Genomic DNA, 14,332 nt, shown 5'->3' on the forward strand with positions numbered 1-14,332 from the left:
CAACCTTTTATTAGGCAGTCGTTTCAAGATTTCAGAGCGGCTCTGTGATTATTGTGATCAAAAACACACATGCACACAAAACTACAGCACTGTAAGTGAACACACCAACTGACAGGCCATGAGATAAATCTGGTAGAAGTTGATATGTTAGCTACATTGTGATTTGTTTGCATGAAGCCCTCTGAAAATACACACACACACACATACAGAGGCGCACACACTCATTCATTCACTCCCTCACTCATGAGAGAGACAAAAAGGAGGCAATTAACTTGACTTTCAGCAAAACCTCGAGCCAGAAAATATATTCAGATTATGCAAAATGCAAAAAAACGCTATTGTTTTCAAAGCGAACATGTGTTAGAAAGGCACACGCTCGCTTCTCCCGCTATCAAAAACAGCATGCAGAAATGCTTTATTACCAAGCCCCCCAAATATGCCAAGCCGAGTGGAAAAGAAACCGACTCGGGCTAAGATTGACGTCGCAGCAACGTTAATAAGACGGCGAAACGTGTAATAAAGTCGACAATTAGAGCAAACATGTTCCACTGCTTGAAACAGGGGGAGATAGTCAAGCAGCGTGTGCAGTGCGAGGAGGGCTAATAGAGACGGGTGTGGGTGGGAAACGGCGTGTAGACGGGGAGTTGTTAGTTTAGCTTCAGATTATTGACTTTCAAAAACAATGTCAGCAATTAGTCTGTTCTCACTTTGTTTTGTCTATTAGTCTGTCAGCTTCCACCAGCCACTTAAAAACCTTATGTCAAGACAAATTGAGGCAAATTTATTTATGAAGTGTTATACACAAAAGCCCAATTAAACATTTTAAAATGTGAGGACAGCGCTCGCATCAAGGCAACACCAAGGCGATCCAGAAGGATGTTTAACTCTTACACAGCCATGGTATTTTAAAAACAAAAACACGATAAAGTGGAAAACTTTATCAGTGCTCCTGCTTCCTTTATCTATGAGAGATATTATAAAATGCTCTTATGTCATTAATTATTGTTTTTAGTCACATTTCGGTTTAAAGGCGTTATGGCACCACATTTACACCTGCTCTTTATGCCATACTTGGTAGTTTAGAAGTGCAAACAAAGATCATCACCAGTGAGAAAACTGTGCTACAAACTGTCCAACTACCCCTGAAAACAGCGCGTTTGTCAATCGGCAAATACTTCAGGAATGGACATTCACAATAAAATCTAAGTCTATAATGTTAAGAAAACAAAAACAAACAACCATGCCACACCATTTCCTGGGAAAAAGCATTTCTATGACACACAAATGTAATGAATTTCTGGGCTCACAAATGCCTCCATCGGATGACCTTAAAGTTAAATTACTTATTGAGGGAGAAGTAACGAGGAACAGTTATCAAAGGGTTTACTTCCCTCTGATCTGTCTCCTCTCCATTGTCCTATCAAAGTAAAGGTTTAAAAGGCCAAAAATATATTAAAAACAGAATGCACCACTGCATGTGTAGTTCATCCAGAGTGTATGATATTAGATGATATATGATATAAGGTGAGGATCTTGCTTCAATTTTACGTCTTTAGTTCTAACTAATAACAAAAAGTAAAAAAGGTAACAGTCGACTCAATAAAGGTTAAATAATTGTGCTTGATGTTTTTTTGTTGTTGTTTTTTTACTGTGTACCCTCAAATCATTTGCTGACATCCTCAACAGGCTTCTTAAACTCAGTCTTCAAAACTATGAGAATTTCCTGTTCTACATCTTCCAATTAATGTTGCCAAAATGTGTTTTGTTTTTCTGCAAAGGTTTGAACTTTGAGTGTTTAAACAAGAGAGAAAAGTGTGAAAATGTTCGTGCCTGTCTGAGAAAAGTGTATAAAGTGTTTAGTGAGGGGTTTACACCCTTAAAACATCTATAATAATTGTAAAAAATAAAGTTGGCTACCTGGCAGATTTCACGTATCACGGGTTATTTTTAGAACGTAACTACCGCGATAAACGAGCGACCACTATTTTACAGAGACGAATCGTGATGCCGTTTGAGATCACGATGATATTTTCATACTAATTTTTCAGTATTTTTCCCACCTCGAAATTCATTTTGCTGTTCTTTCTCTTAAATGCTCTTTAAAGTGTTAATACGATGAGTAACTCTAGTCCTTAAATCCCAGCAGTAAACAGAGACAGCAGCATGTATCTGCCCTCTGTTTACCTGATACTTTCTTGGGCTTGGTTACAGAAATAAGGTGGCTTCCTATTGGTTTTAGCACAAAGCATCACAATCACCCGCCAATCCTGGCTTTGCTAAATCAGCTTCCTGTTTGAGTGATTTTAAAATTTTACTGATTGTTTTTAAGCTTAAACTTAAATGGCACTGTGCTTTTGCCACCCAGTCTGACTTGTTTGAGTAGATGAGGCTGAGAGAATCGGTGACTTCCTTTATATCAGGGATGTGAAACTTATATTACATCATCTGCCACTTTAATCTTGGGTGAGCCAGACAAGTGAAGCTCCCCCATGTGTCATTGTAAAGAAGTTTACCTGCACATTTAATCCTGGAGATATCTTAATATATATATATATATATATATATATAAAATTAGTGTAATTACAACAATATGTCATTTTCCTACCTGACAGAGAAATGCTGCTGTAGTAAATCAAAGAAATTTGTCAGCATGTCACTTTGATCTTAAAAAGTAAGTAATACATGTGCAAAATTATAGACAAGTTAGCTGGTAGCTCATTATCCATAACATCTTGTAGTTGTGATAAGACAGGTTTTTGTGGACCTAATGTAATGCCCCCCAAAAAGAAAATTCTATGGTAGACAGTGAAAAAACAGGAACTTTCTGTCATTTAACAGTTTATATATATTACTTAATTACTTTTGTGCATTATGAATGGCCATGGGAGAGATATTTATTAGTGTAAAACTTATGAAAATATAGTTAAAAGTCCAAAAATCATGGCAGGGGCCCCTAGACCTTCTGTTTGACAGCCCTGATTTAAATAATTTAACACACATTTTTATAAGCTTACTTTAAAGTGATTTCCTCTTCCTCTGATGATGATTATTACTAATCATTTATTTATTTCATAATATGCATTTCGCTTTGTGCATTTTTTTTAAACTTTAAGTTACTATCCATTTTGGCTTTCTCTATGTATTCTGTATATATGTATGAAAATGTTATTATTCGCATAAATAAAGATGACAAGATCCATTTATACAGACAATCATGTCAAGCGTGCAGATCTACAGACTTAAACATATTGTGTTAGAAATATAGTTTAAGCAAACAAGAAATACAAAAGCGTGATGCAAAGCAGCTGAAAACTTAGTGCTATTGGTCATATAAAAGACAAAGGTCCATCCAGTTAGTGATTTTATGAATATTTCATTTGTTTGTTTAAAGAAAAATGAAACAATCACTGATAATTGGATGTCAACGGATTTGTTGGATTAATGCTCCTGTCCTTGTCATATTTTCATGAGGATGTTTTTTTTTTTAAAGATTTTACCACACTGAGTGGTAAAAGCTGAAGCTCTAACAATATGTGGAGGGAATGGTTTATTTAGCAAAAGAATAATCTAATCCCTGGGGAGACTGATTAGGGCACTGGGCCTGCCTCTCCAATTATTACATACTGTTTAACTGTTGTGAATTGTGACTTGTTCACTAGACTACAACTACAGGTTAAACAGCAGCCACTCTCTTAAAGTTCAGCAGCTGCATTTCAACCAAAAGACAAAAAAAGAGAGAAAAAGAATAGTCTTACATTTCTCTCTCAGCCACACACACCCCCACAAACACACCCACCCACAATGCATACCCACTTGGCTACCCCTCTGTCTCCTTTTTACGCTTTGGGACGAGCAGATATTGGGGTGTAATTTTTACTTTCTGCCGCTCCCCTCTGCATCACTTATCACCGCTATCATCTCTGTGTTGAGCTGTGGCAAGCTGTGGCAGTGGTGATTCAGGGCTTTTGGTGCATGTGAGTCTGTGAATGTGTGTGCATGGGGCTGCGTGACTAATGTTGCAGTCTGCTGAGCGTTGCATGCCCTTATCGTGCGCTGCCGAGGCTGCGCATACACACAATCGCTAATGAGAGGACGAGTGCGTGTGTGACGTTCCTGCAGGTCGTTCCAAAGGCCTGAAGGACTTTTGGGAGACCCGATCCTCTTGGGACAATTTATCCATATTTCAAAGGACAGAAAAAATGAACCCAGTCAGCTGACGAGGGAGAACAGACATGATTATTCACATTCGCACACATTTACTGTAAAACTATTACTTTAGTAGTTGCACCAAACTTAAGTTAAAACTGGAGATGATAAAAGCTGCACAAAAATAGAGCAACAGTATTACTAAATTCTTGTGTACCATCTTTACAACAGATGGCAGAATTGCATAAATTATATATTCCTAAAAACTTCTCGAAGATGACAAAGATTAGTGCCAGTGTGGCTCTGTTAGGCTTAGAAATGGTTTAGAAATTTTGGAAATTGCACCTGAAATAAACAATCTTTAAGTTGTTCGTACTATTCAGTAACCTAATCAAGCACTCATGGTTTCCAGTGCCCAGAAACCGGGGCTGCTCTGACTTTTGTTATTTTATTTTATATAAAAAGCGGCAACATTCAAGAATCTAATGCAACTTATCATCTTACTCATGCCTTTCACCTTGTAAGAAATAAATGAAGAACCAAGAAAATGCTCTAAGTTAACACTGTTTTACCTGTTCAGCTGATATCTGCCCACTTATGTCCACTGTAGAGATCATTTTTTTCTGTATTATCCAGTCTCTTTCTCTAGCAGCTGTAAACTGGGACATGAGATGCATTTTGGACAAATTTTGTCTCAAACTTACCATCTTAGCAGATTGTTAGCAATACACTGAGTGTAACGATACAAGTCGCCACCCATCAAAGCCGATTTTCAGGCCGAAACCCTGAGCACCTGTTGATGTACTGTACAGAACACCATTTCAAGATACAGTCTCTAAAATAGCTCTTTCTGCCTCAGTGACAACATAAAACTCCTAAATACGGTGTGTGTAAATCTCCTGTGTAAAACTGTAATGAAAAAGTTAATCAGCAGTTAAACCACAGATTTTAAACTCAGCTCATGTGAAGTGAGAAAGAAATAACCGACACCCCCCCCCCAATTATGACACACAGCTTTTTTGTAAATGAGTAGATGTGAATTTTGAAAAAATTTGAAACAGATGCCCAAAAACTTTAGGTTTCACATAATGTCTCAGTGTTACCGGATTCACCAAGTTCACAGATTTAAAAGGCACAAATGCTTCACGTGTTACATTTTTATAACTAATCAGCAAAAGTATTTCATATCCTTTTAACAAATAACTTATCTAGATCTAAAAACGTTTTTAACTTTCATTACATTTTAATTTGTGTGTAGCAATGCTGGTACTGCATCAACACACCAATAACAACAATGCTAACCAAACCCTTCTGAAAGCTGGTTCTGACCAACTGGTTTCATATTTGATACCCCAGAATGATCGCCACAGCAGACCCACTGCACTGATAGTGATGGAGCTCAAATCAGATGTGAATAGAGTATGTAAATACACTTTTGGGTAAAGTGCTATGAGAAGAGTTAGGAATGTACCAAATGATAATTTTACCTCTCTGAGGGTCAAGCGGTAACACGCACGCATACGCACTCCTTTGGCCATAAAGGACTAAGCCTTTTAGGCTTTGAACACAAGAGGGTGTTTATGTGAATCGATGATCAAAGACACCCTGGGTTTTGCTTGTACTGACAGCCACACACATACTCACCTTATTCTACTTGACATTCAAAATCAATTAAACAGATGTTCAAACCGGCCGACTGCGTTGTTGACTCAATATTCACATCAGAAGCTATAGACGCAAGTAGCCATAACAACCCCCTGTTCCCAACCTATACGCGCACGAACACACGCACACGCACACACACACACATATATATGACTATCTGAAAAGGTCACGCTTAATAGAGGGGACTGCTACATGTTATGTAGAGCATTGTGATGTCTGTCTGTGTGTGCATGATTCGTGGAAACAGACTCGAATGGACAGAGGGGGATAAACTATGGTCTTACATGAAGTGGTCTAGGTGACTGATGTCTACAAAGACTCAGCCGGCTGACAAGCGGGGTCAATCGGACCTAATTGATTGGACTAAGTCTTTGATGGTGTGCTGAGAAAGGTGGAAGAGACACACACACACACACACACACACACACACACACACACACACAAACACACAACAACAGAACGAGAGATGAAAGGAAAGAGGTAAAAAAACTAGAGAGTAGGTGCTCTGAGGTCAGCGTACCTCCAGTCCTTCTGCAGGGCTGAGCGGGGAGGTAGAGGAGGAGGCGGTGGGTGACGATGAGGAGGAGGTGGAAGACGGGGATGAAGGAGAAGTGACTCCTCTTGGGCTGACCTCCACCAGCTTCTTCAGCTTCAGATCCACATGCTTACTGTTTGTACCTGAAGAGAAAGAAAGGGACAAACTGATAAGCAATAAGAGGGTTATTTCTACAATTTATATCAATGTCACACTTACACAAAAACCAAAAAAGAGAAGCGACTTAGTCAGCTCTAACATCCACACACTAAGGCAAACCCACAGATAAGGAATATATACACAACAAACATATGTGAGAATACAACATATACAGTATACACAAACACGTGGAAAGAGTAGGAAGTCTTACATCCTGTTTGCATTATCGCCCAGGTTCTGAGTGTACATGTAGTCTAATCCCACCCCTTATGCTCACAGATAAATGAAGGTGATTTTGATCTTCAAAAATCTGACTTCTTTCCTACTTTTACCTCCACCCATTTTTTTTTTTTTTTTTAACCTTTTCCTTCCCTCCCTCTCTGTCTCTGCTTGCCAGTAGCTGCAAACAGCTTTATTTTCCAGGGACTGGTAACCACAGCTCCCCTGCCAGGCCAGAGCACTGCACTGAAGAAGATGAAAGAACAGGAGGGCGACCGTTTCATGTGTCACCTCCCCCCGTGACACACACACACACACACACACACACACACACACACACACACACACACACACACACACACACACACACACACACAAGTGTGAGGATGCATGTATACAGATGCCAAGCACAGGCACATGCTTTTGAATGCAAACGTACAAATACACCACATATACACAATGGAGCAGGTAGGCTGAATAACCTTGACTTCCCATTTTCAGTGGAAATATTAACACAATAAACAGTGGTATCAGCCACTTAGTGTTACAATCACCACAATCAATTGCTTTCAAGACTAGATAAAAATTACTACCAGCAAAAAAAAAAAAAAAAAAAAACCTTACACACAACTGTGAAACAAAAATAGTGCAGAGATACTGAACTTCAAAGCTTGAGGACGCATTTGTCTGTTTTTTATTAATGTCTGTTTCTTCTGGTCCCCTCACTGTACTCTCACCTATCTCACATCGACAGGAAATTAAAGAGGCAAATAAAGTAAATGAAATACAAACAAAGTAATTAGTTTACCTCTGAAGATTTGAGCAAATGCTTTACTGAAGATATTTTTTGTTTTGTTTATGTCTAGGGAGCAGTTTTCAGAGTTTTTAATTACTTTTTTTTTTAAATTATAAAAGAAAACATAAAAACACCCCAACAGTTTTACACCGACAGTATGGCAGCTTCAAACTACTAAGTTAGAGTGCGTGAAGAGTAGTTTGTGGAAATGAACTGAAAAGATGAAAAGCTTGGGCTCAGGCAAGTGACTAAACGAAAAAATAAGTGAATGAGCAGCCTGGTAATAATTAAATACCTGCATAGCTCAACCAGCGCATTGGTTATAAATGTTACAACTAGTGCATAAACCAGTGGTTAGGTTTATGCACTAAAGTCTTCTGGGTTAGGTTTGGGCAGTAAATTCTTCTCAGCTATGTTTGGGACCTAAAATCATGTTGGAGAGCTACAGGCACAAAATCTAATGGATAAATTTACAAAAAGATGGATAACAACTTCTCACTATCTGGTAAATCAAAAATGAAGTATCTTTGGAAATGCATTATCTGTTAGATATTAGGTTAAAATGGTAATTAATTGAAGACAGTGTAATTCAATGTAACTTGAGTGAACGATTGGCAAAGAGGATTTAGGTACTAAAAGGGATGTTAAAGAATGTCCAGGCAGGTCATGAATTAGTTAGAAAAATAAAAGAAGACAGCGAGTCATGCAAAACTGCACAGCGTCAGCCAGTTATTTTACCCAAAAAGGTTAGCTCAGAGCTGGGGTTAGTAAGCTCCAGGGGGCCCTGGGTGCTGGAAGTAGTTGGAAGAGCCTCCAGTGGCAGCAGGTTAGTAGGCAGTGCAGATGCAGATGTGGCAGCGGAATCAACAGCATGATCATCACCACCGAAGTGGAACTGCTCCTCCTCGGCCCTCACATCTCCCTCATCCTCACCCCTTACACCAGTAACACCAACATCCTCATGATGACGTCTGACTCCGTCCAAAACATCTGTAGGTATGGAGTTGGACAGTAGAAAGGAGGCAAAAAATGAAGTAAGGAGCAGAATGAGCAGGAAGGAAGAAAAAGGAGATGGTGATGATGTAAAGAAAAAAAGGGCAACGATGAAGTTTAGAAAATAGAAAGTTGTTAAGAGAACACAATATAGAATAAAGGAGGAGTACAGAGAGAGACATTTGGTTAGTTTGTGATAATATTAGTCTGTGATAAGAATAAGTGTTAGGATCCTGTTGTTAACCATCTCCATCCACATTGTGCTCTCAAAACAACAGTAAATATATTATGATAGCTTTTGTTTGCAGAAAACTCATGGAAAGTTTTAGGGCTCTGTGCACATTTTCTTTCTATCTACACAGATACACTAGTTAATACGTTTATTTATTGGCATGAAAATGCAGCAAACTCCAAAAGAGAGACAAGAAAGGTCTCTGAGTACATCGATCTGTGTGGGCTTAGTGCCTGCTCGCAAAAATATCTGACACACAAAGTGAAAATGAGACCCCAGTTTAATTTCCACCAATTCAAGGATCTGTTACCCGCCTTTCTTTTTCCAGATAAAAGACGAAGGGGGAACAAAAACCACAAAAACATGAGTGTATATTCTATTAAATTTGCACAGGGGCTCAATAGAAACAACAGTGTCTCCACATTAGGAACAAAACAAGAAAAGCATGTTAGAAGAAACTCAAATGGAACTGCATGGATAACCCACCATGGATTAAAACAATATAATCAGTACACAGTGTTGCAAGCTCCCTCCTCCGTTATTTACTACTTGGTGGGGGAGAGACCAAGAACAAAGAAAGAAGAGGAGGGAGTCAACATAACAGCATTTTGTGTGTGTGTGTTTTTTTTTCCTTTTCTAATTTGCTAGCTGCGATGTGGAGCGTGCTAGCAAGCGCCCTTCGTGCCCATGCGTGGCTGGCTGAGGCCTAATTAATGGGAGGCCATGGTGATGGAGTTTGGAAAGTTTCTTTGCGGGCAGCCCGAGCTGCACTTAAAGGACTGTCAATGGCGCTGAAGGAGGAGAGGGAGAGAGAAGGAAGAGAGAGAGGGGCTAGGATTAGCCGTTCTGCTCGGCAGGCCTTGTGTATCACAGCCCACAGCATTTCTCTCTTCTCCTCGCCGCCACCGCCTCCTCCTCCTGTTCCCTTGTTCCGTTCTTTCCTCCAACTCCATTTTTAATGAGATCAACAATTAGTCCAATTCAGAAAAGCTGAAAGAGCAAATAAATCAAGTGCTACCCGCCCTCTGCCTCACTGTCCGTCTCCTCTTCTTCTGCCCGACATGTCGCTGAATGTTTACTCCTCGTTAAGGGATTATTTGTTTTTGATTTCTTCTTTTCTGAGCATAAAAGAAGTGCATCGCCATTTTCAGTCTTTTAGGTATTTTCTCTGACCTATCTTTTGTTGTCTAATCATCTCAAGAACATCAATGCTTAGCCGATAAACCACTGACTGGTAACCATTTTGATAAACCTTTTAATTCATCAGAAAAGCTCAATATTCTCTACTTTTCTTTTGCTTTTAATCAGTCAAACACTTTGTCTTTCTTTGTCCTCTTCACAACTACACAAGTTAGTTTAACTGTCTTTTCCACTTCTCACTTTTTGTCCTCAGCTGTCTCCTCTTTCCCTTTTCTGATCCACCTGAAGAGAATAACCAGAAAGAGGGGTGTAATGTTGAGGAATCATAAACAAATGACTCTGGAGGCCTGATAATGGTCATTACGATAATAACCCCAATTTCAAGGAAATGGAAAGCAGTGGGAAATGCACACGGGCAGCATTTGCTACCTCTGCAAGCTGTTATTAGAAGTGTCTGGTGTTTTGAGCATAATTTGGCCACACAATGCGTTGTGTTGATTAACAATTACTGGGTGAACGAGACGAGGGAGGACTTGCAGGGCAAACTGCTTGTTTGAATATAAGGGTGGTGCTTTTTAGACCCGCGGCTGTTGTCAAATGACATTTTGTTTTTCTCTGAGGATTAAGTAGAACCCCTTTAGAGAGCATAATGGAAATGTGTGTGTCTTAGCATGTGTGGATGAAGAAAGTGAGTGCATGTCGAAAGCATGCTACTGTGACATTTCTTTTGTATTACAGCCCATGAGCATTAGTGAATGTTAGTTAATTACAAATGCTTTTAACAAAACTCTGAAAGTGTGCTAATGTGGATAAATAAAGTGCGAATGGAAATGATCTCTCTATCAAGACTTCATGTTTGTTGCTGCTGTGTGAGCTGACCTCCAGCAGTGCCCGCCTTGCCACCTTTACCACTGCTTGATGGATCCAGCAGGCTCATGTCGGACATCTTGACTCCGGATCGAGCCTCGGCTATCAGCTGCCTGGCTCGTTCTCTCAGCTGTCTTCGCCGCTCAGCATCCCGCTCCTGCACACATGAGTAAAAAAAACTCTCAGGGACTTTTGGACAGATACATATTCAAAAAGAAAAAAAAAAATCACGCATTTATTTCCACATCATTGCATCATTTTAAGAAGGTATTGATGTTATAACTGTTATTTAGATATATATGACTGCTTTGCTTAATGGTCTATCATTGTTTTAGGGCTTTATAAGCCCGCTGAATTAAAGCATGCCATATGCACACTGTATATATAGTAACTACTTCTCCATCCTTTTTTTAAATTGGTAACTTACTCCAAAATCTTTGCACTCTGTACCTGAACATGCTATACATGTTGTTACTGTATGTTGATATGGTGATGTCAGTATTGTCTGTCGTCTACTCTGTTACATACACTGAGAGTAAAGAAATAATTGTAGCCCAATTCCTTTTATGTGTATACAAACGTGGCTAATAAAAATGATTCTGATATTATTGTATCACTCTTTGGCCTAGAGACAAGTCAGCAATCATCTGGCAAACACCAGTCAGAGGGAAAAATAAGTATGCCCCAACTGGTTGCAAATGGTGGCGGGAAGTCCCCATTCACGCAGGCGACCAGTAGACTAGAGACCAGTCAGTGACCCCCGGTAACCAATGGTTGCTAGAGAAAAGTATATATTCTGCAGTCCGCTAGCAACCAAATCAATCGCAAGGATGTTTTAGGTTTAGCTTTGCAGCCATTTTCACCCTGTGACAATGAAACTGAGAATATATATTTTTCCCTAGCAACCAGAGGTTGCCAGAAGGTCACCGACTGGTCTATACTTATGTGCGACTGCTCAGCCTCAATGACCCTAACTAGCTAGTATTACCCAGCAATGATGGTGTAACCTTATAAATGCGCAATTATTAGTGTAATAAACTGCCTATGCTTAAGAAATCACTGCGTTCAGTGATGTTTTCCTACTTGTAAATTTCCTACTTGTTGTTCTTACTCCTTGCTGACTAAAGCACTCATGATGGTACTTGAGCGCATCTGAAAAATCATCATGCATGAAACTATGATCTGTACACACCTGGTACTTCACCAAGCCCTAAAACGTAAACAAAACAAGTCTTAAAAATAATAAAAAAAGTTTTGTTATGAAAAGCATGTACACCTTTCACTGCGTTATGGAGCTAGGAGCACAGAGATAGGCACACGCACCATCTTGGCTCTAGACAGATACAGTATTGAGCTGTCACCATCACAGCAATGGCAGAAATGCCATTTTCAGGTCGATCCAATCTGATCCCCCTGATAACACACACACGCACGCGCGCACACACACGAAAACCTTGATGATGTCAATTGGCAAGCACTTAACAGATGATGACCCCACCAAGCAGCACCCTCACTGGGCAGGCCATCACTACATACAGTAACCAGGCAGTAGTAAACAAACATCCTGGACAGGTAATTTAAAATGACAGGAATGTCAGCGGGTGATTTCCAGAAAAATAGGGGACCAAAAGTAGATCAAAATACCAGAAAAACACAAGAGTGAATGCAACTGAACGGCACTGAAAACAGATGGGAAAAGTTATAAGAGAATATACTGACTGAATTTAATAAACATGAAAATGCCTGCATGACTTAAGCCACTGCAGCAGAAGTTAACATAAACTCATCTTTCCAACAACTCAATCTTTAAGCACAAACACACACAAAGTCCTAAATTTGCCCCCCCCCCCCCGCCCAAACACAGCCACATACGACCCAGGGGAGAATGAAGCTGCATTTTTCTGTCACTGCTCTCCCTCCCTGTGGTTTCCTGTTAATCAGCCTGCTCCATATTGAGGCAGGGGTTTTAGGGCTGGCCTATTGAAGCCGCCCATTTATCCATTAACAAAACAAGCAGCGCCCGCTAATGAGCTACATCTCTCCATTTCCATGTCAATTGTTTGTTTGTAGCCATTGTTTGGCGGGGACAATGGGGTTGTATTGTAAATGACAGCAACCCTAATGCACTCTGTGTATGTGTATGAGAGAGAGCCCAGGGGGATGCCCACAGGGAGATGGGAACACACCTTAGAGAGAGAGTGATTAAAAAAAAAAAGAGGCAGTGGCAGTGGCAGAAGAAAAGAAGACAGAGAGAGAGATAAAGAGCAAGCAGAAAAATAAATGATGACACTACTTAAAGAAAAATACTTCTCTCCCAGGTCTCAGTATCTAACAAAGCAAGGAATCCATAAATATATTTTGTTAGCACTTAAAAAAAGGAACAAGAAACTAAACAAACAGGAAAAGGATCAAATATATCCTGAAAACTGTTTATGAACTGTTTAAACATTAGATGTCTAGACTATATTACCCATTATAAAACACATTTAGTAGTTACATGTATCAGTTTTTCCTAAGTAGAGGAAAAAAGGAAAAGCATTTCATAGGAAAATCCCTACCTTTTTTTTTTTAATAAAATGATTTATGAAATTACTTACTAAAATGATTTTAACCATTTTTTGTTAGCAAGGGGTTAATGTACTTAAGGATAAGAAAAGTTAAAAAAAAAAAAAATAAAAATAAATATATATATATATATATATATATATATATATATATATATATATATATAAATAAATAAAAGAAAAAGTAGTTTTGGTCAAATCTAAAATCATTACCTTTACCCTCAGGTGGAGCCACCCACAAAAGTCATCTAACTGTGAGCAGGAAAAACCCTTTCAAGGGGGTTGATGTTGTAACTTAGCTCTGGATATAGACATCAGAAATGACATCTGCAACTGCAAATGTTTCCCTCATAACTAAATTATAAAATAAGTACCTGAATCCAGACTCAATTTAGTTTGCTTATGGCGTTATAACCAACAAAGAGCTGTTTATTATTTGTCTAATAGCACACACGTAGGTTGTTACGTGAAAACAAGGGAGGGAGAATCAGTAAAACACAAAAAAGAAAATGCTTTATATCTGGTCTGTGCCATGATCATAACAGTTATTAAGTTGTTTGTGGGACACAGAAGACTTTCAGATTTCAAAATGGTCCCTCTTGGTTGGAGGATAAAGGGGAGCCTAAGCAAGTTTGAGTATCTCTGGGTCTTATTCAGGATTGATAAGAAAGTGGAATGACAGGTGGACCAATGGATTGGTGCAGCGTCAGCAGTTATCAGGGAACTGTACCCAAATGTTGTGAAGAAGAGAAAGCTGAGCCAACAGCCCAATCCATCTACATTTCAACCTTCACCTATGATATCTGGGAAAGAGTATAGCTGAAACCAAGGTCATCTGTAGAATGGCTGGACTGAGCCTTAAAGAAACTCTGACGTCTTTACTGATGAGCGTGTTAATGAGAGACTCAACTCTTTCTGTGGACTTGTAGATTCAAAAGAACAATAATAGCGACAACCAAGATTCTTCTTTATACTTTCCATCCTTACTTTTTATTATGTCAAAGAAGCATGCTTCT

General features: G+C 39.2%; 1 protein-coding gene across 4 annotated transcripts in view; it reads right to left on the reverse strand.

Moving 5' to 3' along the window:
* The window catches only part of ehbp1 (EH domain binding protein 1), a 163,738-nt gene that overhangs the window by 38,307 nt on the left and 111,099 nt on the right, over positions 1–14,332 (reverse strand). For 2 of the 4 annotated variants that reach the window (XM_026190107.1, XM_026190108.1), the window contains 3 exons: positions 10,765–10,909; positions 8,259–8,510; positions 6,332–6,489 (listed from right to left, as the gene is read on the reverse strand). In XM_026190107.1, coding sequence (XP_026045892.1) covers positions 6,332–6,489; positions 8,259–8,510; positions 10,765–10,909 — 555 coding nt within the window. The remainder of the gene's footprint in view (positions 1–6,331; positions 6,490–8,258; positions 8,511–10,764; positions 10,910–14,332) is intronic. The other 2 variants (XM_026190109.1, XM_026190110.1) reach the window with 2 other exon arrangements.

This window comes from Astatotilapia calliptera, chromosome 13 (assembly GCF_900246225.1).
Source record: "Astatotilapia calliptera chromosome 13, fAstCal1.2, whole genome shotgun sequence".
Classification (NCBI taxonomy): Eukaryota; Metazoa; Chordata; class Actinopteri; order Cichliformes; family Cichlidae; genus Astatotilapia; species Astatotilapia calliptera.